Below are 26,842 nucleotides of genomic sequence, written 5' to 3' on the forward strand. Positions count from 1 at the left end.
ATGTTTTTTAATAGTAAATGTTTATATTTCATTTTCTCTATTATATTACTAACTTTAGATATTATCATCAATGTACAGTGCAATGAAATGATTAATTTAATAAATGGAAATATGTGCACACCTTTTAAATGATTATACACTGTTTATCAATCTTCTTTTTTCTCATAAGAATAATCTCATGTCTTTACCTTTTCACTTATAGTTTATTTTTAATTTTCCTTTCCTATTCTTTGTGTTTTATTCTTGATGCTTAGTTTGTTTGTTTTGAATTTTTGCGCAAAGCTACTCGAGGGCTATCTGTGCTAGCCATCCATAATTTAGCAGTATAAGACTAGAGGAAAGGCAGCTAGTCATCACCAACCATCGCCAACTCTTGGGCTACTCTTTTACCAACGAATAGTGGGATTGACCGTCACATTATAATGCCCCCACAGCTGAAAGGGCGAGCATGTTTGGTGCAACTGGAATTCAAACCTGCGACCCTCAGATTACGAGTCGAACTCCTTAGCCCAACTGGCCATGCTGGGCCTATTCTTAATGCAGGTATACCAATGTGACCCTGTGGTTGTAATACTTATTACAGGACAAAGGTCACCCAAAAACCCTCACTAATGCACACATGAATGACGACATCTTACTTAGACATTTCCACAAGTCAAACTACATCACATTAAATGTATACAATCATAAAATTTTCAAATATGCATTTATAAACACAAATAATACATAATTAATTGAAATATAAACATGACACCTAAATACAATCTAACTGTTTAGAAAATTAACACATATAAGGCAAGACACACTTGCTAAACACTAAGTATACTTCAAGATAACAATGGACTAAGCTTCCTTTCTATTCATGCTATAAATCCATTAGAACTTTCTTCAGGTTATAAATGAATACTGAGAAATCTCCCCTTTTTATTGGTAGTAAGCACGCCATTTAACCACAAACTGTCACCTAGCAACACAGCTTTGACTTTGCAAGTAGGCGTGGCTGACCATAAGCTTAGAAATATTAGAATGTAAAACCCTCCATCGAAAAATTCTTGGAAATTTTCCAGACACTAATGAAAGACAGGTAAAACTTCAACTTAACCTTGGATGCCAACAGTGTCTATTCTATTCTCACAGTATCATATATAATAGCTCGTAAAGTTTAGACTTGTAACCATAAGTGGATTATGTGACAGCAAAATCTGCAGTTTCAGTTACTGTTTTGAATCTTTCCTCTTAAAATAAAGGAATAAAACTTAGGAAAAATAATGTACTTAATAATAGTTATTTCATTAAAATATGTTCATTTTAAAATGGTTTAATTCAGTTTTGAATGTAACTCAGTAACGGTACAGAAGGAGTTCAAAAATAGTTGCTGTTATCTTGGGCTTACTAAGAATTTCACTGTCTTATTCACATAGGAACCTGATAAACTGATCACTATTCCATCATCCTACTCCTATACATACCACTTCACCTTTTACTAATCCCCTTCTAACAAAAGCAAATTAATTCAGAAACATACACAAGTTAAAAGGAAAAATGTATATATTCATAAGTTACTCACAAGCTTTACTATCTATCTGGCTGTTACTACTTTACACCCAATCTAATAAATCATTGAGATGGTATTTCCAAATCGTTAATACTTTTTGTATATGCAGAAAGTTTCATGACTACTAGAATTCAATAGAGTTGTCTTATAGGTTTCTTTCCCACTCAGTATGGCTATAGAGATTAACAAATGTGTTTTTCATTGCATAGTTAAGTAAAAAAATTAAAATAAGCAGTGGAAAAAACACAATAAGAAGACCACCATGGTGAACAAGCCATGTCTGTCCATTATCACAACACACAAGGCTCAACAGTGGTAGCATTAGTAATTGATTAAAAAGATATTCTTTCACGTGATAGATTTAATGCCTACGTACAATTGCTAATTGCAATGAAAGCTGATATTATTAAATACATATAATTTTAAATGTTACATGTAAAAATGTTTATACACTTTATTAACATTTTAACTAAATATATTCTGACTGACCAAGAATGTTTGTATACATCAGTTTTTGTATCAGGCCTGTCAAAGACAAAGAAACTTGTGAGTGTAACACTACAGGGTTAAAAAAGGTTGACAAATTACAAGTGATTTTCATGGGTAGATCTATCTTTATAAGGAGTGAAGGCAGAATGATGCAAAATTACCAAATATTGAGCAAAAATAAGTATTATCAAAATCTGAGATAAATAAAGATGAAAAACAACTTGTTTAAAACAGTAAATATCAGTAAGACTAGAGATACATACAGTACTCATATCAAAAAACAATAATCAACAACATAAGTATGGGGAATTCACTAGTTCTAGCCAATATTTTCATGACACAGATTGAATTTCAAGCGATCAATTCAGCCTTACACTCACCACTACACTGGTACAGGTATGTTGACTATACAATTGCTAGATTCACATCTACTGAACACATACTTAGTTTTTTCAATCACATTAACTCTATACACCCCAACATTAAGTTCACCTGTGAACAGGAAAAACTAACCGAATAGCATTTCTCAACCTCAAGATCACAATAACAGATACACAATTCAAAACAGAAATCCACATATAAATCACCCATACTGGACTATACATTCCCTGGGACTCAGCACATGAAAGAAAACAAAAACTCAACATATTAAGAAACCAAATAAACATGGGGACAAAACTGTGCTCACCTGATAAAATTAATGATGAAATCAACAAAATAAAACAACATTTCATCAACAAATTTCCTCCAAAAACTGTTGAAAAATTATATACACACACACTTAGATCAACAACAAACAAATGATAATAAATCCCAAGGTACAACAAACTATAAAACCTTACACTGCTGCATACCATATGTTTCTGACATCAATGGAAAAAATAACCAACATTTGGTAAAAAACTTATAACAAAACACAACATTCCAATAAACACTAAATTTATTCAGAAACCAGGTACAAAACTAAAGTCTATACTGTGCAACAACTGCCACAACTTCTACATTGGAGAAACAAGCTGAAAAATGGAAACTAGATTTAATGAACACAAAAAACACCTTCATATGTTTTTGAACACTGCAAATCAAATAAACACAACATAACCATAGAAAACACCCAGATACTAAGTACTTATACAACAACTAAAATCAATATAAAGGAACACCTTTATACCTATACTAATTAATAACCAGACATGTAACTGCAATGCCCCCTACAATCATGTACCCATTTACACTCTTGTTACTAAGACAGACAGCAATGGTCAGTTGCAAGCTCTCTCTTTGTCAACCTGAAGATGACATAAAAGGTCAAAACGGTTTTCTCTGCTTTATTTGAAACAGTGTGAATACCCATACCAGCTATCCTAAGATACATTTTTACTTCAATTGGGTTTCTCGTCATCATGAATCAATCACCCTTGACAGTAAATTTATAACAACTTGCCTTGAAAGAAGAATATATAATAAAAATTAAATATTTATATCGAAATTTCAATTTGATATTAAAATAAAAATAGAGCTGAAACTGTTTCTTTTTAAAGCTTATTTATTACATTCTACTTGCTTCTCTTTCATTATGATATCATAAAAAGAAGAAGAAATGAAACAAAGTGTCATTGCTATTATCAAGTTAACTATAATTAATGTCTAATGCTTGATGCAATTCTGTAACAAAAATTTCAGTACACTAAGATTGCAGCTGGTAAAACAATTAAAATATTTATAAAGAATAAAATTTTCTAGACCAGGGGTTCCCAACCGGTGGGTCGCGAAGCCTTGTTAGAAGTAGCTTGGGATAACATTAATTTTATTTCATCAATTACATTTTCAAGTCGCGTGTGCCAAAAGGTTGGGAACCCCTGTTCTAGACCTTATCTTTGCAATTCTAAACAAAGATAACTAAAAGTATACAAACACTGAGAATTATTCAGTCCAAAAGGTAGCATATAAAAAACTTCTGGACTTATCTTAGTTTCCTTTGTAAACTGATGTTTCATAGAACTCACAGAGGGGCTCTTAGAAGTTTTAATATTTTTTATTTTTCTTCTGCATATAAAAACATAGCTACAGTTACTTCTTGAGTGGCCTGGAGGTAAACTACACACAATTTTGAAAATAAATTGGTTAATATTTATTAAATGTTTTCAGATAAAAAATTCTGTATGATTCTTTAAATTATTTCCAGAATGCATATTTTGTTACATGTGAAATAGATCATTCATAAAACTAAGTTTCTTGAACCTGCCAAAAAATGAAATAGTAAATTTCACTAGAATGTATATATATATATATGTACATACATTTCCAAAACATAAATTTTACAGTATCAGTTTCCATTGGTTTTACATTATAGGTGATAAAAAAACAAAAATAACTTAAAAGAACAAGACTTATGTGATGTCTTCATTATTTAAAAAAGGCTATACTACACAAACACACACACAAACATATGATACCTAATCAAATTACATTGGTTAGCATTTGATCATGTCACCCTTTGTTTTGCAAGATTTACAAAGTTGTTTGAGAAGTTTATATATCATATTAGTAAGCTACTCTACAACACTAAAATGTTGTGTTAAATCATAGTAAATAACATATCTTTAAAAAGACGCAAGATGTTCTAACATGATTTTATTACAGAGATCTGTCCTACTAACATTATGTTTTCAAATACCTATACAATAGTTACCTTTAAAAGTGTATAAGTTACTCTATCAAGACTTCTCTGTATGAGATTTTTCACATTACGAATAGTCTGTAAAAAAAAACAGTTATATCAATATTACCAGTGAAAAGTAAACTGCTATTAATGCTTAAAATCAATGTAGGTGAAGGAGAAAACATAAAAGTAGAGACACATATAAATACACAAATCATTATTTAACCTACTCTAACTCATGTGAAAAATGCACGTTCCCTTAAGTAGTAGAAGCTTGAATAATTTGTAACGAGGCATATCATTTAGTTTCAAATGCATTATTTTATTTTATACAATAATACCTTCATTTAGAATCCTACTCAGCAAATGGATCATATAATTTATCATTTTTAATATCAACAGAAACCTGATATTTAAAATAATGTTATATATATATAACTAGAATATAATATCCTAATTAATCTTAAAATTCTCATAAACATACTTTCAAACAAAACTTGGCAATAACTATTTGAATCACCATCAATGAATATCAGTCAACATGACAAGTTAAACGTAATGAAATAGTTTAGTAAACAAACTATTAGCTGTTTCTAAAATAACTAATGTGATTGTAACATCTCCTTCCCATGTTGTCCTTTGACTAAGCAGGTAGCTAGAAGTAATAAATAGTTCAAACCCTAAGAATTAACCCAAATGTATAAATAGTAATAAGATAAAAGAAAGATTACAGTAACAGTATCACTCAAAGAACTAAACTACAAATAATGACAAATATGACATTTAAAGTAATAAGCAGAAACTAGTATAACCAAACTATACAAAAACTGTCAAACAGCTTACACTAAATATAGTGAGAGCTTAAGCTAATGGAAGGTAAAACTAATGGTTCTGGCCATACCAAAACTGTTCATTACCTCTTTAAGTTAATTACAGAACTAGTAGTTTGATAAAAGGTATGATATTCTGTAACTTTATTAATCCTGTAATTGGTAGCAAGAAGACTATTAATATACTAGAAAATTAAATAAATCTGGTGCTTGAAATTTAGTTTGAGAAATTAATTTTTGAAAAATTACTATTTTTATGGAGTCTATTTATGAACTTTTGTAACATTGAACAAGTTCTACTTAATCAAATAAGCTGTGTGATGTAAAAATTGTAGCATAATTTTTTGGAATATTTGTTTTTGGGAATGGAAAATTTTGTAACTTCAAAATTAAAAGTATTTCTTTTTATTTAAAGTTTGTAATTCAAAGAAACAGTTAACAATGCTTTCATATAAATCCATATAATGCATTTTATTTGTATTGAAAGAACCATTTTCCAAAGTCTGGAGGATAAAATGTCAAGGTATTTGGGAGAAATAAATGGTTTCAATAAAGAAGAAGATAGGTAGGGTGATAAAGAATGTGTGAAATGTGACAAACAAACCTGACATTCAACATCCACAGTTTACGAAAAGTGGGAAATAAGCTTTACACAAAATACAAACATGGTTCAAACAGAGGTAAAGTAAGGGAATATAGGATGACATTAGCATTCCAATCTGGAAATGTAGGAAACCTGGGAGGGCAAAATATCTGGAAAAAAATGCATGAGCATGGTAAGAACAGGGAAATAAAAACTATGGTATCAGGAAAAATGAATGGTATGGGATTAGGCCACCCAATATCTGGAAGCAAGGAGACTGAAGACCCACAGTTGAAGATTCAGGTTAGAAATTCTGTCACATGAACCACAGTAGGACTGCCAGCAGGAAACCCCTGGCTGTAGATCAACTACAGTATACCTTCCACTTGTGTTGGTACACCTCATGGAAGATGGAAGGATGGAACCATTAACAAGGAAGTAATCTGATGTGTGAAACTGGATCTTCTCACCAAGGACTGGACAAAAGACAAGTATAAAGATATGGGACTTGAATTTTGGATGTAGGACATGCAACAAAGGTTGACAAAGAAAGAAGGAAGAAATTGGAAGTGTGACTGGAAAGGAGAATGGCAGTCACTGTAACCAAGGTTGAGCTGATCAATAAGGAGCAATCAACAAAGAGTAGAGTGGATGACAGAAATCACTTAATGAGGTAATCTATGGAATATATCCAGTAGGGGAACAAAAGATGATCAGTAACAAGACTGAAAGCACTGAGCACATGACAAATGATAAGGCAAATGTTATGTATATGAGCTCAATAGAAGAGATCCAACATCCAAAACCAGATCTCTGTACTGGATGCTACCTACATGGTTGGTATATGCCACCACCATAGAATTGTCCAAATGAACCATCACTAAATAATTTGGGGTGAAAAGAAGGAGGTAATGCAATGCCCAACAAACAGCTAGAAGTTTGAGAACATTGACATGCAAAGTGCTTTCATCTGCAGATCAAAGACCCAAAGCTTTCTGGTGACTGACTTGCCACCCATTCCTGAAAAGATGTAGGTCTGGACATAGGAGGAAATGGCACACCCACTGTTGTATAGGTCTTGTCCAGCCAATAAAGCACATCATCTGTCAGGGAAGAGGGAAGGAAAATGGGGATGGAATGAAGATCCCAAGTAAGGTTCTATTATTTGTGAAAAGCCCAATGAAAGGACTGCATATGGACACAACCAAGGTGGATCAGTGATTTCAATGAAGACTAAATCTCTTAGAGTGATAAAACTTTGTGAGCATTAAGTGACTGAGCCAAGAGGATTTGGTGAACCAAAAGTTCCACTGGTAGAAGTCGTAAAAGAGAAGACTAAGCTTGACTCATATGCGTGTCAAAAAGACCCCCAAATGGACAAGAAGCTGAGTGGGTCTAATGATGAATTTCTCCAGTTTGATCAACCAGCCCACCCAAGCCCTCAAAGAAAGGAGCTGCTGTGATTGGCCAATTGCTGTTTGTAATGAGTTAGAAGAAGCCAGCCATCCATGCAATAATGAAATTGCAACCCCAAAGCATAGAGATGCTGAGCAAAAGCCCAAACTACTTGATAAAACACATAAGGAGCAGAGGCAAGTCAGAAGGGAAGGCCTAAAAATTGATAAACTACTCCAAAAATGACAAACTGAAGATATGGATGAGACTGAGGTGTTATATGTAGGTAAGTGTTGGAGATATCCAATTTGGTCATACATTATTTGACGAAAATGCCGATTTCAGAATAAGAAAAGACTCTATGGTGAACTTTGGTAGTGATAATGATGTGGTTGGGATAAGAAATTGGCTACTGGCTGCTAATCTCCAGTTTTTTGGGAGACAATGAAAATAGGGATTAAAATCCTTGGAAGGATGTGGAACAGTCTGACTACCCACTAACCGGTACAGGATAGTCATGGGAACTAGAGGAGGAGGCAATGAAACTATGAAAGGATAAACAGAAGGAGGGGAAAGCAACTAGACAATGAATCCTTCTGAGAAAACCTGATGCACCAATGATTATCAATTAAGGGACACCAGTGACAAGGAATATCAAAAAACTGAAATCCCACAAAAATCAAACTCAATGGTACTGTACTGCAGGTGACAGGGGGTGTATTATCAACAAAGACAAAGAGAAAGATTACCCTGAGTAGAAAGGATGAGTAAAGGGCTTGGAACAAGTATGATGGGAAATGGGGGTTGGAGGCTTTGACTAAGACAAATAACTCACAATATTTGTAGGGGCAGATTTTTGGTGGGCCGATGTCACCCAAGGCTTGATAGTTTCCAGGATAGTAGATGCCACATCTCAGAATTGGGGTTATTTGAAATTCCATATATACGTTAGGGGTAAATGGACCTGACCCAATACAGCATCAAGAACTATGAAGTCCCAACAACTAAGAAATCACATATGTAACACCAAAGTGAAAAATAATATGTAGGCTAAAGTGGAGAAGAGAAAGGAAAGGGTATTTGCAAAAAACCTCTCAGGATTTCTGTGGAGAGCTTCAGATAGGAGTTGTATGGAAAAAAAATATCATAAGAGGTTGGTAAGGGTGAAATACAAACAAGAATGCTGGGCATGGATAATAAGGAACCTAACAACTGCTGATCTTAAAATGGATAGTTAGTATCATGGTAGGAAAAGGTGAATTGATCAGAAGTCCTTGAGGGGGCACAGCATGTTAAACCCCTCTCTTAATTGCAAGGCAAAGTGATCAGCATAAGCCTGAATATCACAGGAAGGAAGAAAAACCAAAAATAGTTGTGGAAATTGTTAATCCAAAAAGGAAGGATGAGATGCATAAGAAATAGGGAAAAGGGATAAAACATCACAAAATTCAGGTTCAGCTGATTCAGGAGGAGTCTGTGCAATATCTAGGGACAAAGGATGTCCCATGTAATGTTTGATCTCCTGATGTATAAAAACAGATAAATCCACTGATGGGTCTCTGACAGCTGAGGCCTTGAACAATAGGAAATTAATTTGAAAAACAACCAAAGTTGATCATGAAGCATTAAACAAACAAAAGAGAACATCTGAATTCCAATGCTGCCAAACAAAAAGTGGTAGAAGAGTATGGAGGGAATCACACGTGTCACATGAACCTGTTATGTTCCTACTGATGAGGAGATGACACATGATGATTTGTATGAGACACACATTGGAACCCTGAAATTCCAATAGGATGGAGCAGAAGCCTTGTGACATGCATAAAAAAAAAAACTTCATATGCAGAGGTCAACACTACACAAGAGTAGCTAATCTTTTGAAAAGATTAGCTACTCTTGTAAGATAAGTACTGTATCAAAAGTAATGTGTTTTAAATCTCCTTATATTAAAACATAAATATATAAAATAACACAAAACTGATTTTCAAGAACAATATTTAAAAACAAAACTTAAGATACCTCATTCCATTCTGTCTCAATTTTGATATTGATGAAAGGACACTCCAGAAATGCATTTTCCACTTCATTAATTAGCTGGAATAATCAAGCAGTACAAAAATAAATTAATCTTTTAAAACTGCACATGTTATTTTAAAAAACAACAACAAAGAAACAACTTTTAAATTTTACATGTTCACAAAAAAATAAAAATTAATGTTAAAAATATTTTTGTTTCTCTCTCAAACTTAAGTTTTAAGTTTCAGTTTCAACAATTACACATGATGTTATTTATAAATGTCATGTTGACATCTACAAGTCAGAAGGTGCACAAAAAATTATAAATAAATGCATTAACCAAAGTGAACTTTGTATGAAAACAACAATACAAAAAAAATGTTAAATTATACTTCATTGTTTTGTTTCTTCTTCTCCACAACATTAAGTATATATTTTATTGATAACTATTGGAAACTGGTGAGAAGAATAACAGTTCTCATTTTTTTAAGTCTATAATATTATAAACAAAAATGGGTTTTTATATACCTGATAGATAAACCAAGTTTTCTTTATATACCTAATGCTCTGGTATTAATAAATTTTCAGAAAGAAAGCAACTCAGATCACAAGAAACAGAAAGTTATATACATATTATAATTTTAAACACTACACAGATTAATTTAAAATAAACCAAAATGTTATGACTACACTAAAAAACATTTCTTTGTAATTAATTTAAATTATATTTTAATGATACAATGTACTCTAAACTAACATGGCACACAAAGTTTAACACAGCTCTGTTACTTTTATGATAATTTCTAACAAATAGAGACACCGATGGTGAAAAAAAGATACCTTGTGTACTAATTGGAAGAAACATAAAAAATCAAATGCAGTACTTACTTGAAAATACCACCGAAATGTATGTAGTGTAACTGTGCACAATTTAAAAGCCTTTTGAAAATCTGTTAAGTATATGATTTCAGGTAAGATACTATTTATTTTTTCACTTCTATTGTAGAAACTGTTTTAGAATTCTTTGATTTATATAATTTGAAATAAGCCATTTAAAAAGCCAAGCATTTTTAATTTTCCATCTAACAAACACAACATGGTAAAACCTACTTTTTCATTATTTAATTAAATACCTTCTTGCCTATATAAATTATATCTTCAGTGTGTTTATAAGTTCAAGATTTAAGTGAATTGAACCAAATTCTGAGATGAAATCTTTCTAAAATTTGTATCAACCAAGAAAAATCTAAAAGAAATTTCCAGAGGAAGTTTCCCCTGCTGCTTTTATTATTGCCCTCTTAAATTATGTATTTCTAAGTAGTAAGAATAAGAATATTTATGCAGTGTTCAAGGTGTTCGTTAAGTTTGAAATAACCGTGGTTAGGTTTGTTAAAAATTTATATATATAAAACAAATATGTAACCAAATCAAAACAGAATAAATTAATAAACTCTAAAACAAACCCAAGAAAGTTAAAAATGTAAAGAAAAGACTGTGACAAAATTCCTTAGCAAGTAGCAGAACAACTAATTTAATATAAAATAGAACAAGCAAGCAAAAAACACCCTAAAATGGTATTAAAATTCAACTGCCACTCAGTCATGTGACTGTCATGGAGCCCAAAACAGTAAATCATATTTAGGAAGCAAAGTAGAAGAAATATCAAATTTATGCATGGCCACTCATAAACTCCATAGTTAGGAAAGTTGTGATAAAAACGTTTTCTATAAAATTACAAACTATATGAATATATTTTATTTGAAAATATTTTAACAAAATAAGAAATTCAAAATACGAGTCAGGAAGGGGATTTTTTTATGTAATCAGGGTGTTTTACAATTCTGAGTTCTAGAGTATAAGAAGTTACACCTCCATAAAAAGATTACAGAATCATTCAAATTAAATAAAGGGCAAAGAATATTTATGCTGACCCCAAATATGAAGGAGGTAGAAGAGTTTTTTAACTGCTCTTACCAGTGGACTTCTGTCTAGTGATTCTATATCTTTTGCTTATCCTATCCTCACCATATGATATTTTTCTTTCCACAAGTCTCATTACCTTTGAATTTCAATAAAGACCTTCCACAACTGCTGCTTTCACCTAACTAGTGCAAAGAAGGTTGATGTTCTGCTAGCAAAGTGTGGTTGACTTTATAAAGGGACTTCACTTATGATTTTGTCAACTTCCTCACTCAGCTTTACCCCTATGTAGGTTGGTAGAAGTGTTGATTTTACAAGGCAGTTGCTTTGCTTTCTGCCGTCTCTCATCGCTGAAAATTTTTTTTATGTAGTACTGCCTATACATCAGCTGCAAACATTATGCTGGTTACAATATTTATTTACATATTACTGCTTTCAGCACTCCAGAAGAGAGCTTCATTTATGACTCCTAGCTCCATTCTGGTGCTGCTTGTGGGAAGCTTGAATGCTTCACCAACTAATGTTGTTGTTCTATGAGACGATGAATGTTCAACCAGCTCTCTTATTGTCTATGGTGTAGAATACATCTGTGTGTGACGACAAATTACTGTCTGTTATAGTCTTTAAATAGGTGCTGACAGGTTTTTTCTGCTTCACCTTCTAATAAAATACTATGTTTTCTGTATAGGTTGATTTCCATATATCCCAGTGGTGCTGTATACCATATGTACACGAGTATCCCCTTTAGCACTTTTTAGGCAATCTCCTGTGTGGTTGGTGTCTGTAGGTTCATTGTACAGCTGTGATGTTTAGAAAGAAGAGACAGTGACTTGATGATGGACTGGATGATCTTTATACTATTCTGCTCAAGTGAAGAATTTTACCTTTAAGTACTGTTGGTATTTTTCAATGCTACTGAGGCATGTAAAGTGTGATAGAGATGATTACAGTACACTCTGACAAGTCTTGAAAGATGTTTTGTGTCATTCTTATGTAGCTGTGGTGCTCATAATGATCATCAATAGTACATAATTCAAGACAGAGTGGAAGATACGTTGGTAGAACATAAGAAGGTTAAATTTTTCAGCTCTATACCCTGTTTTCAACTTTCAGTACACTGACGCCTTTGTTATTTCTTGTTATCGCAGTGTTAAAGTGTCCAGTGATGTTCAGTTCTCTGTCAAAGGCTACCCTCCAGATAGTTCACTGTTTCTTCTAAGGGAACAGCAGTGTCCACAAAAGTGATAATCTTTGACCTTAGCATCATTTCTGTGGTTGAGCATGCAGAATATGAGTGTGACTTTGGCAAGACTGATGACCTAACCTATGTTAATGCACCATTTGTTCACCCTGTTAAAGTACAGCTGCACATTGAATGTTGTCAACAAAGGTTAAAACATAACAACTGATTAAACTGTTAGGGCAAGCCAAGTTCATGGTGTAGGTGTTGAAAACAACTGGTGAGAGTAGTAATCCTTTAAGAAAACCAGCAATGATGGTGATTTAGTCTGATTACCAGTTTCCATGCTTCATTATACATCTTATGGTAATTTATGCAGCTGCAACCAATTTACACATGTTACACTGATGGCTATTTTTGAGCATTTTAGACTCCACTGTAAGCATCTTTCACATCTAGAACTACTGCCAAGGTGTTCTGACCAGCTTCAAAACTTCCAATGTATTAGCTTCAAATTCAGCAGCATTGTTCCAGGTTTATCTTCCAATGTATTAGCTTCAAATTCAGCAGCATTGTTCCAGGTTTATCTTCCAATGCAATATCCAAAGTAATGGTTAAATATGAGAAAAAGCCTTCTCTGAGATCATGCATATGATCTTTTATAGGACAATCATTTGATAACCTTTTAGTAAGAAGTATGTTACTTTGAGACACAAATTTTTATCTAATGAGAAGTTTAATACTACTGTTAGGATTTCTTTACATTTTTGTACCATTTTGCTCACTTTTTTCAAATTATTTGGTGTTGTACACTTATCTACTTGTTTCCCTTTTTAAATAATACTTTCTGTTAATAGTAATAGTTTCAGAACTACTATCTACTAACCTATTGTATTTAAAGTTTCTTTTTTTTACTTTTGTGGGTTTTCATGCATAGATTTGACTTATAACATACAATTTCTAATATGTAATAAAAAAACATGTAACAATGAAAATAGTTATTTTTTTTCATACATGGTTAATGTCGTAAATATGTTGTTTTCTAATATAATATCATACTGGCCAGAGATTGTCCTTTAATCATGTGAAAAAAATAAGAAAAACAAATTACCGAAAGGCATACATGGCATTCTCGTAACACATCATCTAGATTGTAGTTACTAAGGTCTTCATTCATCTCTGATATATAAGAATTTATTTCAGGAAGGATCAATGGATCTGGCTTTCCATCTACTTCATTTATATACTGCTGCCACTAACAGATGTTAAAATATTTATACATCTCTTATGAAACCATTATTTTATCTTCTTTGTAGTGATAAAAACAATTTGTTTATTCTTAATTACAAAACTAATACACAATACACACAATTCTACATTTGAGTTCTTTTTTAACAGAACAAGTTCAACATGAATTGCATGTAATAATACAAAAACATTACATAAATCTGTTGTACTTATATTACTAGTTACAGTGTAAATTGTAGCTTTCTGTTTTTTGCAGAAATCAAAATATATAGTTATGAGTTATTAGATGCAAGCAAGTGTTATTTCAAATGAACAGAGCATTTCATGAACCTACTTTTATGGTAAGTATTCTTAACTTACTAAAATTTTCTAAGATAAAATCAATGAGTCATGAAAATGACTTGGAAAGTTATATTTTCAATTTTTTTTAACTAAATGTTTCTACTTCCTAAGGCTTTGTTCTCAAATACAAGACATTTAGTTTATCTTTCCTTATCTTACTATGGTATCATTGAATAATAAAAAATTTGGAAATGTAAAACACATCCAATATTACGCGTTTCTTGTTTATTTGTTAGAAAGAATTAGCTTCAATAATTTGTAAGTTACTATAAAGTTTTGGTCTATATAGTTTGATTAACTTTGATCAGCAGTTGTTAATAATTTAATTAATAATTTGTGAATTTCTATAATAATACATGATTATAATTTACTGATAAACAATCATATACAAAATAATTACACATCAAGCCACATACATACCTGAAAATACACACACACACACACACACATATATGTATATACAGAAACACACACATGTAAAACATAAAACATTTAAAAGGTAAACTAGAATTTGTAATGTTATAGGTGTGACAAGGCAAAACCAGTTATAAAATTATGTCAAGCCATCCCTGAGTTCATAGATCAAAATTACACAAATCACACACTTGATGATCAGTTTGATAATGTCATACATTTTGCTAGAATATTACAATTTCTAATTAACTTTAACTATTTCATGCAAGGTATATACAAAAGATATAAACTACAATGCACTTACTCTTTTTTTTTCCCATAACTCTTCTCTATGATTCATTATTTGTTTCCAATGTTTTTCTAATACAACGTTTGTTTCAGCAAAATGAAAATCTCTAATTTTTTTCTCCTGGAGGTAAAAAAAAACAGTACTTATTAATTTTGCATTTGTTTGTATTCTGTTGCACTTGTATTTCACTGAACAACACTATTAGAAATTCCAGTTCCATTTCCATATTGATTAAAGTAGTTTTTGTTAAAAACCTTACTGGTAAAGTATCGGAGGTAAAAAAACAACAAAAACATAGTTTCTCCTGGAATCAACCTGTATACTGTCTTTGGAAACTATCTTTCTCCTGTATGTATTACATCCTTGACAAAAGAATCCTAACAGTTTTGCTTTGTTTAATGAAAAATATTTTAAGTTAAAACCTTCATTACAATATAACACAACTTCATATGTTGTAGTCCTATATGTATTGTCACTGATGCATACTCTTAATGTGACTGAAGATCAAAAACCTCAAACCTAATATTTATATAACACATCTTCTTATGTTGCATAAGAAACATCTATCAATTCATTTAAGTCAAGTACTGGTCTTTCCAGTAAAGCCCCTATTATTAAACTTCGACAGAAGAGGCTCCTTACTTGTTAGTGATAACAATATTGGAGCAGGCAGAACTATGGAATATTGTGGGTGAGATAACTTTAGAGGACATAAGGATGAGTGTGACCAGAGCACTAATTAAAGGTTTTCTTTTGAGTTGACAAGAGAAGTTGGCAGCATAGTCCTGTCCTATATAAATGACCTTAAAGCCACCACAATGCTAAACTGGACAGTTATTCAGTACAAAAGTTTCTTTTGCATGGTTTGCCTTTTTTATGTATGTGTTTGAAAGATTCCATATAACCACAATACTAGTGACAGTTTAATTGTTTATTTTTCTTATTTAGTCCAGAGCAAAGTTTAGAAACACTGTTAAATAGTTTCAACAATAAATTATTAATGAAATTTATGAGAATGCAAAATAAAATTCACATATATGTCAGTGTTGGTTGGTTAAGATATAAAATGTGCAGACTGTGTTATCACTGAAGAATAATAAAATCTTTAAATGATAATATACAGCACCAATAGTTTAACTTTCAGCTAAATTAAATGTAACTATTAAAAGAGTTAAACAATAGTGAATGTAATACTTCTCATACAAATGAAACTCAAAATATTAGAAACCTGCTTTGATGAATACAAAATAGTTGTCTAAAAAAGAAAAGTATCTGATACCACTCCCACTGAATACATCTTCATAAGTGACCACATTATAAAATAGAATTATGTAAGGATACCATAATCGTCCCAAGTTTCAGAAAATGTTGTTTTTTTTCAAAAGATCATGCACATACATATAGAGAGATAGTACAAAAAGTTAACATTTTCTTAACTCACATAAGCATTTAAGTACTATTTACCTTCACTCACAGTACAGCTATTACTCAATTGACAAGACTTCTTCCTTTGCCCATCTAAGTACTGGTGGGATTTTTATCTCACTTGCTCCAATCTTTTTATACCAAACTCAAATGTCCTTTGAGATAACTTGTCTTATGACACTCTTCACCTATGTCAATGCACCCTCTATTCTGGTTCTGTATATCAGCACCTCATTCATATAGCGTTATCACTTTTTTTGAGATTGGCTCAATCCACAGTTTCTAAACTTGGCTCTTAGTGGGGAGGAAGAGTGGGAAAGGAAGTAAGTATTAATGGAAATACTACTCTGATTTAATAAAATGTTACATTCCAAAACATACCTTTCCTCACACTACTGATAGAATCCTACATTAATAAAGTGGAGGGGCTGTTGAGGGCATTATCCATGCAGAAAACATCTGCATAGATCATGGGTGTGTCAATAGAAGACTAGCACCCTGGTGGGGGAACTGCACTACATCCAAAACAGGTATGCTCTTTACGTAGAACTTAATTAATGTACTGTTTGTGGAATTTTACATGATTTATCATCACTACTGGTGAAGCTCCAGCTAGGTAGCTGAAGTTCCAGGACTAGGGGTTGGTATTACAGGGCTATAGTCTCTATATCCCACACTGGCAGCTACGACAACTGGAAAATCAATATATACAGCACTGTGAAAAAGTATTAGAACAAAGTCAGAAATTAGATTTCAGGATAATTTCAAAGAACAATTGGAGGTAAATCACAAGTAAAATGTCAATATATTATTAATCTTGATATTTAGTACAACAGAAACTCAGTGGAAGTGCTTGAGTTATGCAAACACTTAATATTTTGTGCATCTTCCTACTGATTTAATGACTGCAGACAGTCTTTCAGGCATTGTTGCAACATTTATAGCCAAATGTGTCCTTTGGGATTTTACTCCAAATGCCTCTAATACACTCCCATAAATTTTTTTGGAAGTAGCTTTTGATTTATCAAATCCCAGATTTGTTCAGATCAGAAATCTGTGTGGGCCATTGGATCATTTGAATGATCCAAGCAGATTCTTTCTTAGCTAAATAATTTATCTATAGGTTGGATAAATGTTTGGGGTTATAATCTTCTTTGAAGTAAAACCCTTTATCCAAAATATGAAAACCACTGGATATACTATGATGGATCAGTATTTGACGGTACTTGCTCTGGTCCGTTATCCCATTTATTTTGCAAATATATTTTTTGCTTTAGCAGAAAAACACCCCCAAACCATCACACTGCCTCTCCAAGCTTCACGGTAGGTGCTATGCATTGAGGTAAGTATATTTCGCTTTTCTTCCACCAGACATATAACCTATGCTTTGAACTAAATCTTTCAAATTTGGACTAATCTATCCATAACATCCTTTTTCAGTAATATCCAGTTCAGTTGTGTACTTTTTAGCAAATTCCAGTCTGAACAATATTTGAAGGCCAAAGTAAATGTTTTTACCTGTTATATGACCAAACATTCCCTTCTCATTGAGTCTTTTTTATACTGTAGATCTAGATACTTTTCTGCTATTTGATACACGGTTGTTTACCTCATGCTTGAGATCAGTGGCAGTCTTCTTTCTGTTCTGAAGGCTGCATAAACTAAGATACTTAACATCAGTATTATTGAGTTTAGGTATTCTGCTTTTTCCTTTTTTATTTCCAAATTTACCTGTTTTAGCCTTACAATTTAGGGTGTAGTTGACAGTGTTTAGGGAGTATTTCAACTCTGCATCAATTTGATGGAGAGTCCAACCAGCATAGTGTAAAACTTTTAAACAAACTCTCTGCTCTCCTGACAATTCCCTATGCTTTCTGTGCTAGAGCATGACAACAGAACTTAATATTTAGTGTTAAATATTGTTTTTATCAATGTTTGTTTGTGGAGCACTATTAAATTTATTTATTCTAGCATATGCCAATACCATATGTTGGCTTCTTTGTATATAGTTAAAACACTGCATGGGATATCATAAGAGTTGTTTCAGACCCTAAATTTGACTAGTATGTTCATTCAAACTGAACCCTTATTACATGCTCTTGGCATATGTATGTGGGAATTCTCAAAAATAATAAGTACTCTCACCCTGGCTCATTCAATTGTCAACAGGGATCACTGAAGCATTACCATAGTGTTGAAAGTTACATTCTGTAATGGCTTGGAAGAATTAGCCCAACAAACTGGAAAAAATGATAAAAACATTTCTCATCTTAGCATTTTTACACAGTACTGTATATATATATATAGTTATGAGTAGATCCTAAGCTGTAGCCATAGTGATGCATTCCAAGCCATTGGAATCATGACGACAAGGTAAGCAGCAGTGAAGTGGGCAAACCTTCTTCTCAACCTGAAGAAGTCCTAAATACAACACCCCAGGCTTGGAATAACAAGATCTTCTATGCCTTACTCAACCTAAGGAAACAAAACTCATCTGGTCTGGAACTATGTACAATCATCCTCACTCTCACATAGTGTGGGCAAAATTATAAGTCACAATTAAGAAACCCCTGAAAATCAAACTAGTGATTGTCCGACATATAATATCAAAAGTTTAACATTTGATTTCTCTTCTGGTGTATAGACTGTTTATTAAACATTACACCAAATGGTCATATGCATATCTGAGAAAACTAAATCTGAGGAAATACACTGACCAAAATGAATGTAAACTCACTGGAATATATATTCATACACAACACGCTGCACTATATAACTTAGTACAGTATACTCAGATAATTTTTATAAATTTTCATACAGGTGTTCTACTTATCTGTCTTAGCAAAAACCTTGTAAACTGGAAATCCAACGGTTGTAGGCATGTAATAACCCTTTTGCTTAGGCAAAGTTTACATATGGTACAAACTGTCTTTTAAAAACCTGTAACAATTTGGCTAGTTGCCTGTCTTCACTTCATGGAATGGGGCAGGCCTATTTTGAGGGTTGTTTGTATAAAATGGGGTTTTCTCCCTTGTATATGTTATTTGAGAGTCTTGTATGAGTAGCATAACATGATTTTTTGTTTCCTTGTCCTGTGTGGCTATGATAGATCTTCCTGTCTCTGAGCCATGCAGATATGTTTATAGTCTCTTTTTCACTTCAGCAACCAATTTGTCACAACAGAAAGCTAAAGATTGGTGGTAAGTGAAGTTTACAAATAATACATTACGCTCCATTTATTCTCTACATAATGTTTCTTGAATTAGTGCTATTGAGGAAATGTTGGTTACCTTGGATACCAGTGTACCTCAATACCATAAATTTATAAACTAATGTACTGTCAATAAATATAGGAAATGACAGTTTTAATTTTTTTTAAGTATTAAATTGAATTAAATGCAGCAAAACAAATGCTCTTGTTAACTTACAGACACACAGAAACAGTTTCCAATTTGTTAGAGAGATGTTTGGGCATTCTGATGAATTTTGTTCATTGTCTAAAAAAATATATCAGCCACAAAAATATCAAACTTTTGAATATCTATTAAGTTCTTTTATCACTTTTCAAGTTGCATATATATGAAAAAAAGAGAGAATCTGTTGAAAAGTTAAGCTATTATTGATTTTTGGATACTATTTAATATTGTTTTTGTCATTTATAGTAATTTGGATAAAATAACAAAAGAATTAGTAGATTTATTAAGATTGATAAATAAATGTAAAGTGGTCAAAGTTTTAACTTAGAATTTGTTGGTGTAATTTGTATTAAAATATTAAGTTTGGCTTTGTATGTGTCATGGTACTTAAGGCTTAGCTATAATTCAACTTACTGGTAAATTGTACAACAGGTGAATATATTGTTTTATTAAATAGATACAATCTAAAGACTAGTTTATTGTCTTCTTGTGTTTTAAGGATGAATTTGTTTGCTTGAACTTAGATCTATTAGTTTAAATTCAGCTTACAGTTATAGGTAGGTTATAATATAAATCAAGCTAAGTACAACATATTATTAATACTACATACACATCAAAGTAAATAATTAGTTTTTATTACTTTTCATAAAGTTATAGTTTTAAGTTCTATATAATTCAAGATAAACTTGATTACTTTAGTGTGAAAACAAAGCAGTAATAAAAACTAATATAACTGGTTCTTAAACATTAGGCTTAACAGCAACAGTGTTGACAATAAGCTACTGGTACTTAGTAATGAATATTTATTTCCAGGCTTATAAATACAATGGTTAAAACTAGTGCAGGAATTAAGCATTCACAGTTTGTCAGGTGTAATGGGTGCAATGAGTGGGTTTTATTTGAAAACTTAGGACTGGCATGTACTTTTAAAGAAGCTACTAGTGAAGTTATGAATTTGTATTAAGAGTTTGTAAGTTGGAGTCTACCCTAATTAAAGTAGAGGTGATATGTAAAGAGAAGTGTAAACTGTAGGAAATGGTAATGGGATTTCAAGAGGAGTCTAAACATTTACATGCAAAAAATACATCAACTAACAATGACTTTCGGGAAATAAGAAACAGTACTACTATGGCTAAATATAGTAGATTTAACTGTAATGAGTCTGTTCCACTAAGAAACTGATTTCAACCCTTATTTTCTGCAGACAAGGAATTATTGAAGGGAAGGAAAACAAAAAAGACAGAGAAGGTTATGGATGACAAGCTGAAGGAGGTTATAGTTATAGGAGATTCCTTGATAAGGCATGTGGATAGGATAGTCTTTAGAGAGGGAAGATATAATTGACAGAGCAAGAGATGTAATAAGAGGGCTAGTAGAGATGCAATTTTTTGTTGTGCATGTGGAGGCTAATGATGTAAGGAAAGGTAGATCAGAGGAGTTAATTAATAAGTACTAGGAGTTGTTAAAAGCATTTTTAAAAATACCATAACTTTATTTTGTCAAGGATGTTGTCCAGAATAAACTGTGGAATGAAGTTATAAGTAGGTCATTAGGTCTAAATGTTATGCTTAGGTCAGTATGTAAGAATGAGCAGACTGGATGGGTTGGATTTGTAAGATTAGTTTAATGAAAGAATGGAGCTTTTTGAATAGATAGTTTGCTTTTAAATAGGATAGGGACTGGCTTATTCACTAGGATTATTAATTCAGTTGGCCTTTACAACTTTTTTGTCCCAGTTTAAACTAAATGCAGAAAGAATAAGAGGCAGAGAAAAGTTTAGCATAGGAAATAAGTGTAGATGTAGTTATTAGTGTAGGCTTAACTGTTACCATTGTAAAGCTAGAAGTACAAGAAATAAAATAAATGACTTTAGAGCGCTGGTAGGAATGGAGAATTTTGATATAATGGGAACAACTAAAACATGGTTAAATGTAAATAATTTTGATGACAGAAATTTATTTGAAATACATGATTAAAGACTATTCAATAAGAATAGAGTGCTAAAGAAAGGAAGAGTGGTTTTATATGTAAAATATGAGTTACGTGCTACTAAAGTTGAGGATATCAAAGATAATAGCAAGGAGATTGAATACATTTGGGTTTCTATTAGTGGATATAAAGGGAAAAGGCTTTTACAGGGAATTTGTTACAGTCCACCAGATAGTACAGATTAAATGGGAAACTTTACAGTGAGATTAAGATTTCAGCTGTTAATGAGGTTATAAGTATGGGTGATTTTATTATCAGGCACATAGATGAGAAATACTAGAGTAAAACCATTAGGGACAAAGGTGAAAGGTTTTTGAAAATTGTCCAAAATGGCCTTCTTCAAATGATCAAGGAACCTACTAGAACTGATGCTAACTTAGATTCTGTTGTTAACTTTTAACATAGAAATTGCTGAGTGGGTGAAAATTGGAAACATTATGATCATTTCTCTATTAGGTTAAATGTTTTTGTTGCATATTTTGGTTAAAAATTCCAAAAAGCAACATCTGAAAGGATGTGACAAAATAATATGTTGTGAATTCGACAGCTGAGCTATCTCTGGAGCAGATAAATTTGTAAATATTCAAAGTAAACATATTCTTTATAAAAAGAAGAGGGTAGCTGGATGTAAAAACAGGTTGGTTTTAAAAGATTATAAGAGATCAAATTAAAGAAAAGCATCACAAGCTAAAGAAATTTAAATTGGCTGGTATGATGGGAGATTTAAAAGATAAGATCAATAAAATTGGTGAAACAGAAAGTAAGACATCAAAAAGGATGTTTTAGAAAATGTTGGCTGAAAATATAAAAATTAACCATAAGGATTTCTTTAATACATTAAGGGTAAAAAAATTTTAGAACGGAAGTAGAACCCTTGAGTGATGAAAAAGGAATAATTGCGTCTGTTGATTATGAGATGATTGGGTTAGTAAATTTAGCCTTTTCTTCAATTTTTATTAACAAAGATTTAAGCAGTATTCCACATCTTCAACAATAGAAAGATGGAACAAAACCCATTAAAATAAGATGACTGCATTAATTCTGAGCTTGTTAAGAAAAAAACTGGGATGTACCAAAAACAATAAAACTCTTGAACCAAATAATAGTTCTCCAAGGGTTTTGAAGAAGGTTATGAATTTGGTATGTGAGCTACTTGCTACTGTTATTTTGCAAGTCCTTAAATAGTGGGCATTCCAGAGGTTTGGAAGTTAGCTAACATCACTCCTCTTTTCAAAAGAGATGATAAAAATTGTCCCACAAGTTATAGGCCCATTAGTCTAACACTACTAGTGGGAAAAGTTTTGAAAAGTCCAATAAAGCCAGTTATAATTTTGTTTCAGAATAAATATGGTTTCACTAAAAGAAAATTTGACCTCACAAAACTTTTGACATTCTTTGAAAAGGCAACTGCCAATGTAAATAAAGATGAGGGTGTAGATGTGATGTATCTGGATTTTCAGAAAGCATATGACAAGGTGCCACATAAAAGGTTTGTACAAAACACTATGTCTGTAAGTGTGTGGGATAAGTTAGTAAATTGGATAGAAAAATGGCTGGATGGAAGAAAGCAGAGGGTTGTTACATACAGAGTTCAGTCAAACTGGATTAATGTCACAAATAGTATACCTTAGAGTCAGTCTTCGGATCTTTGCTCTTTTTTAGTTACATCAATGACATAGATAAAGAAATGGTCAATAAACTACTTAAATCTACAGATAATATTAAAGTCTTGGATGCTGCTAATTTAAAAAAAGGATTCAGATCATTTAGTGAGTTTGGCAAACAAGTGGTAGATGGGTTTTGATTATAATAAATGCAAGATAGTACATGTGGGTTACCATAAAGCCAGGGGTTTTTAGTTTTAGTTAAAAAACATTCCAATGAAGTTAGAGGTTGGAGGAGGAAAACAAAAAGTAAAATTATGCCATCAGTTACTAGCATGCGTGTAACTTAGGTAGATGAAACCTCCTGATTGTGATGTTCTTATCATTATCCAGTGTTCAGCCTATTAAGTCCCTAACAGTTTCATTCAAATTAATTTTTTTTGTACTGAATGTCTCACAGTCTCCTAGTTTTTCTTTATAATTACTGAAATCCATACCACCATTCTGTACACAACCTATAAGGTGTATTACTGTTTCATCTGCAGTGTACAATAACATAACTGTTTGTTTTTTAAATTTGTGAAAAAGCATTGTAAAATTATGTGCCTAAGACTGGAGCGTAACAATAGCACAAATTTCTTTAAGTATTATGGTATAAGTGTTGCCTCAGTGCTCAATCATTTCACAGCATTATTTTAGTTGTGTTTCTTATCAGGACCAAAATGTTGCCTTGAAAATTAAAAAAAAAGAAAATTAAATTTTTTTTTCTCTGAAACATCAGCTTCTGCATCAGAAATAAAAAAGATGGAAATGCAAATCATTTATATATACACACACACATCAGTGGGATCATAAAACAACAACAAATATAAAAAATCCTGGTCTAATTTGAATTCTAAGTATAATTTGGATGAAAATAACTTTAACAGTATCATGAAAAAAGGAAGTTTGGTAAATGGTAGCTCAGTCTTTAAAAAGGTATCCAAGCAGTGCAAAAATTCATTTTACACTGTATCTACAGAAATACTGAATACAAGTCTAAATAGGTTATAATTCCTTTGTATAAGTCACTGATTAGGCTACATTTGAAGTATTATGTTCAGTCTTTGGCTTCTTACTTGGATGAATCTTTTTTTTTTTCAGACTTAACATGGAGTATAGTAGGATTAGGTGACACAAATATAAATTAAGACAACCCATTCCAGAGGCCATACATCCAATTAGAAATATAAAACCTTCTTAGGTGAAAATGATGCATACCTTGCAGTAAATTTAAGAATTTAAGAAAAAGTTTAATAAGTATATGAATGATAAGTTTTAATATTTAAAAACAAAATTATTTATTAATAGTTTTAGTTTAATTCAGAGGATAGCACAGCAAAGATGAACCACTAAATCCCATGTTATATTGAAACATTATGTTAAACAACCTTACAATATTTTTTGTGTGAAAACCTCCTTTTGAATCCTTGAGATATATGTTTGTTTGTGCTTTTTGGAAAAAATTGAATATACCATGTGGATATAAAAATTCTAACGGACATAAAAAATTAACTAAGATTTCTTACTATCATTACTTTCATAGAGAGATAGACATTAATGCTTGGAAATTCTTATTTTATAACTGATAGTTGGCAATAAACATTTTGGTATATTTAGAAGTATATATTTTAAAAGTGTTAAGCATGGGAACACACTAAACTTGTTGACAACTAAGAACAAAAAATGTCACAAAAGCAGGAATATACAACAACAAAAAGATAACCTAGACATTATGATTTGTTCATAATAGAGCTCATGACCACTGTTAACTTCTAAAGATAGTCTGTTTAATGTTTAAATAACTAACATATTAATATAAAAAATAACTTGAGATACGTAACAAATACTAAATCACAAAACTGTATAAACACATAACCCTCACTTCAGCTCTTCTTTTTTCAGTCCTCTCCCTTTCAGCTTTTTCTTCATTCCTACGTACTCTTTCTTCTTCCTCAAATTTCTTACGAGCTAGTTCTTGAATAACAAAATATCAAATACAAAGAAGAGTATTATATTAGTTTGTTCCAACATAAAAATTTTTCAATACTTGAATTAGAACAAGCAGTGGGCCAAAGCTGGCTAAACAGGTCTTTCAGACATTGGTAATATGTACACCTAAAATCTGATTTGTAAATAGTGCTGTACTTTAGTTTGTGAAAATCATTTTAATTTGAAATCACACTAATATTGGTAAATGATGGCAAGTGTTTTTGTTAAAAACAGTTATGTAGCTCTGATTGAGTAGTGACAACTGATCACTTGCTTACGATATTTATGTTTGCCTTTGATAAATAATGATTTGTGGAATTTAGCTATTCTACTTTAGACTGTAAGCAAGAATTATTATGGGTTCCTATGGGGTGGAGTACATTATAGGTGAAAAAGTCAGTGTAAAAGCAGCAGCTCTTTTAAGGAAAGAAGAAGTGACCTGATGAGTCATCAAACTGACATCCTCAAGACCTTGTTACTTGCAAGAGACACCCATAGAATACTTATTGTTAATGGTTTAAATAAGCCAGTTGGTAAAGGATAATAATATAGCCATGGAAACACCCTGCATGCCAGGAAAAGACTGCAGGAATAAAGCTTCAAAAGTGTTTGTTTCTTATAACAAAGCCACATCATGCTATCTGCTGAAAGCTTCAAGAGTGTGTGTTTCTTATAGCAAAGCTACATCAGGCTATCTGCTGAAAGCTTCAACAGTTTGTGTTTCTTATAGCAAAGCCACATCATGCTATAGGCTATCTGTTTCTTATAAAGCATCATGCAAGCTTCAAGTGTGTGTTTCTTATAGCAAAGCCACATCATGCTATCTGCTGTCAAGAGTGTGTTTTCTTATAACAAAGCTACATCAGGCTATCTGCTGAAAGCTTCAAGAGTGTGTGTTTCTTATAGCAAAGCCACATCATGCTATCTTCTAAATGCTTCAAGAGTGTGTGTTTCTTATAGCAAAGCCACATCATGCTATCTGCTGAAAGCTTCAAGAGTGTGTGTTTCTTATAGCAAAGCCACATCATGCTATCTGCCGAAAGCTTCAAAAGTGTGTGTTTCTTATAACAAAGCCACATCATGCTATCTGCTGAAAGCTTCAAGAGTGTGTGTTTCTTATAGCAAAGCCACATCATGCTATCTGCTGAAAGCTTCAAGAGTGTGTGTTTCTTATAACAAAGCTACATCATGCTATCTGCCGAAAGCTTCAAAAGTGTGTGTTTCTTATAACAAAGCCACATCATGCTATCTGCTGAAAGCTTCAAGAGTGTGTGTTTCTTATAACAAAGCTACATCAGGCTATCTGCTGAAAGCTTCAAAAGTGTGTGTTTCTTATAACAAAGCCACATCATGCTATCTGCTGAAAGCTTCAAGAGTGTGTGTTTCTTATAGCAAAGCTACATCAGGCTATCTGTTTCGCAAAGCTTCAAGAGTGTGTGTTTCTTATAGCAAAG

At 32.1% G+C, this 26,842-nt stretch overlaps 1 protein-coding gene across 2 annotated transcripts in view; it reads right to left on the reverse strand.

The window, feature by feature from the left end:
• The window catches only part of LOC143226437 (dynein axonemal intermediate chain 7-like), an 84,697-nt gene that overhangs the window by 52,769 nt on the left and 5,086 nt on the right, over window positions 1-26,842 (reverse strand). For both annotated transcript variants that reach the window (XM_076457391.1, XM_076457390.1), the window contains exons 3-7: window positions 25,282-25,373; window positions 14,939-15,043; window positions 13,742-13,885; window positions 9,534-9,608; window positions 4,737-4,802 (exon numbers count right to left, since the gene is read on the reverse strand). In XM_076457391.1, coding sequence (XP_076313506.1) covers window positions 4,737-4,802; window positions 9,534-9,608; window positions 13,742-13,885; window positions 14,939-15,043; window positions 25,282-25,373 — 482 coding nt within the window. The remainder of the gene's footprint in view (window positions 1-4,736; window positions 4,803-9,533; window positions 9,609-13,741; window positions 13,886-14,938; window positions 15,044-25,281; window positions 25,374-26,842) is intronic.

This window comes from Tachypleus tridentatus, chromosome 9 (assembly GCF_004210375.1).
Source record: "Tachypleus tridentatus isolate NWPU-2018 chromosome 9, ASM421037v1, whole genome shotgun sequence".
Lineage (NCBI taxonomy): Eukaryota > Metazoa > Arthropoda > Merostomata > Xiphosura > Limulidae > Tachypleus > Tachypleus tridentatus.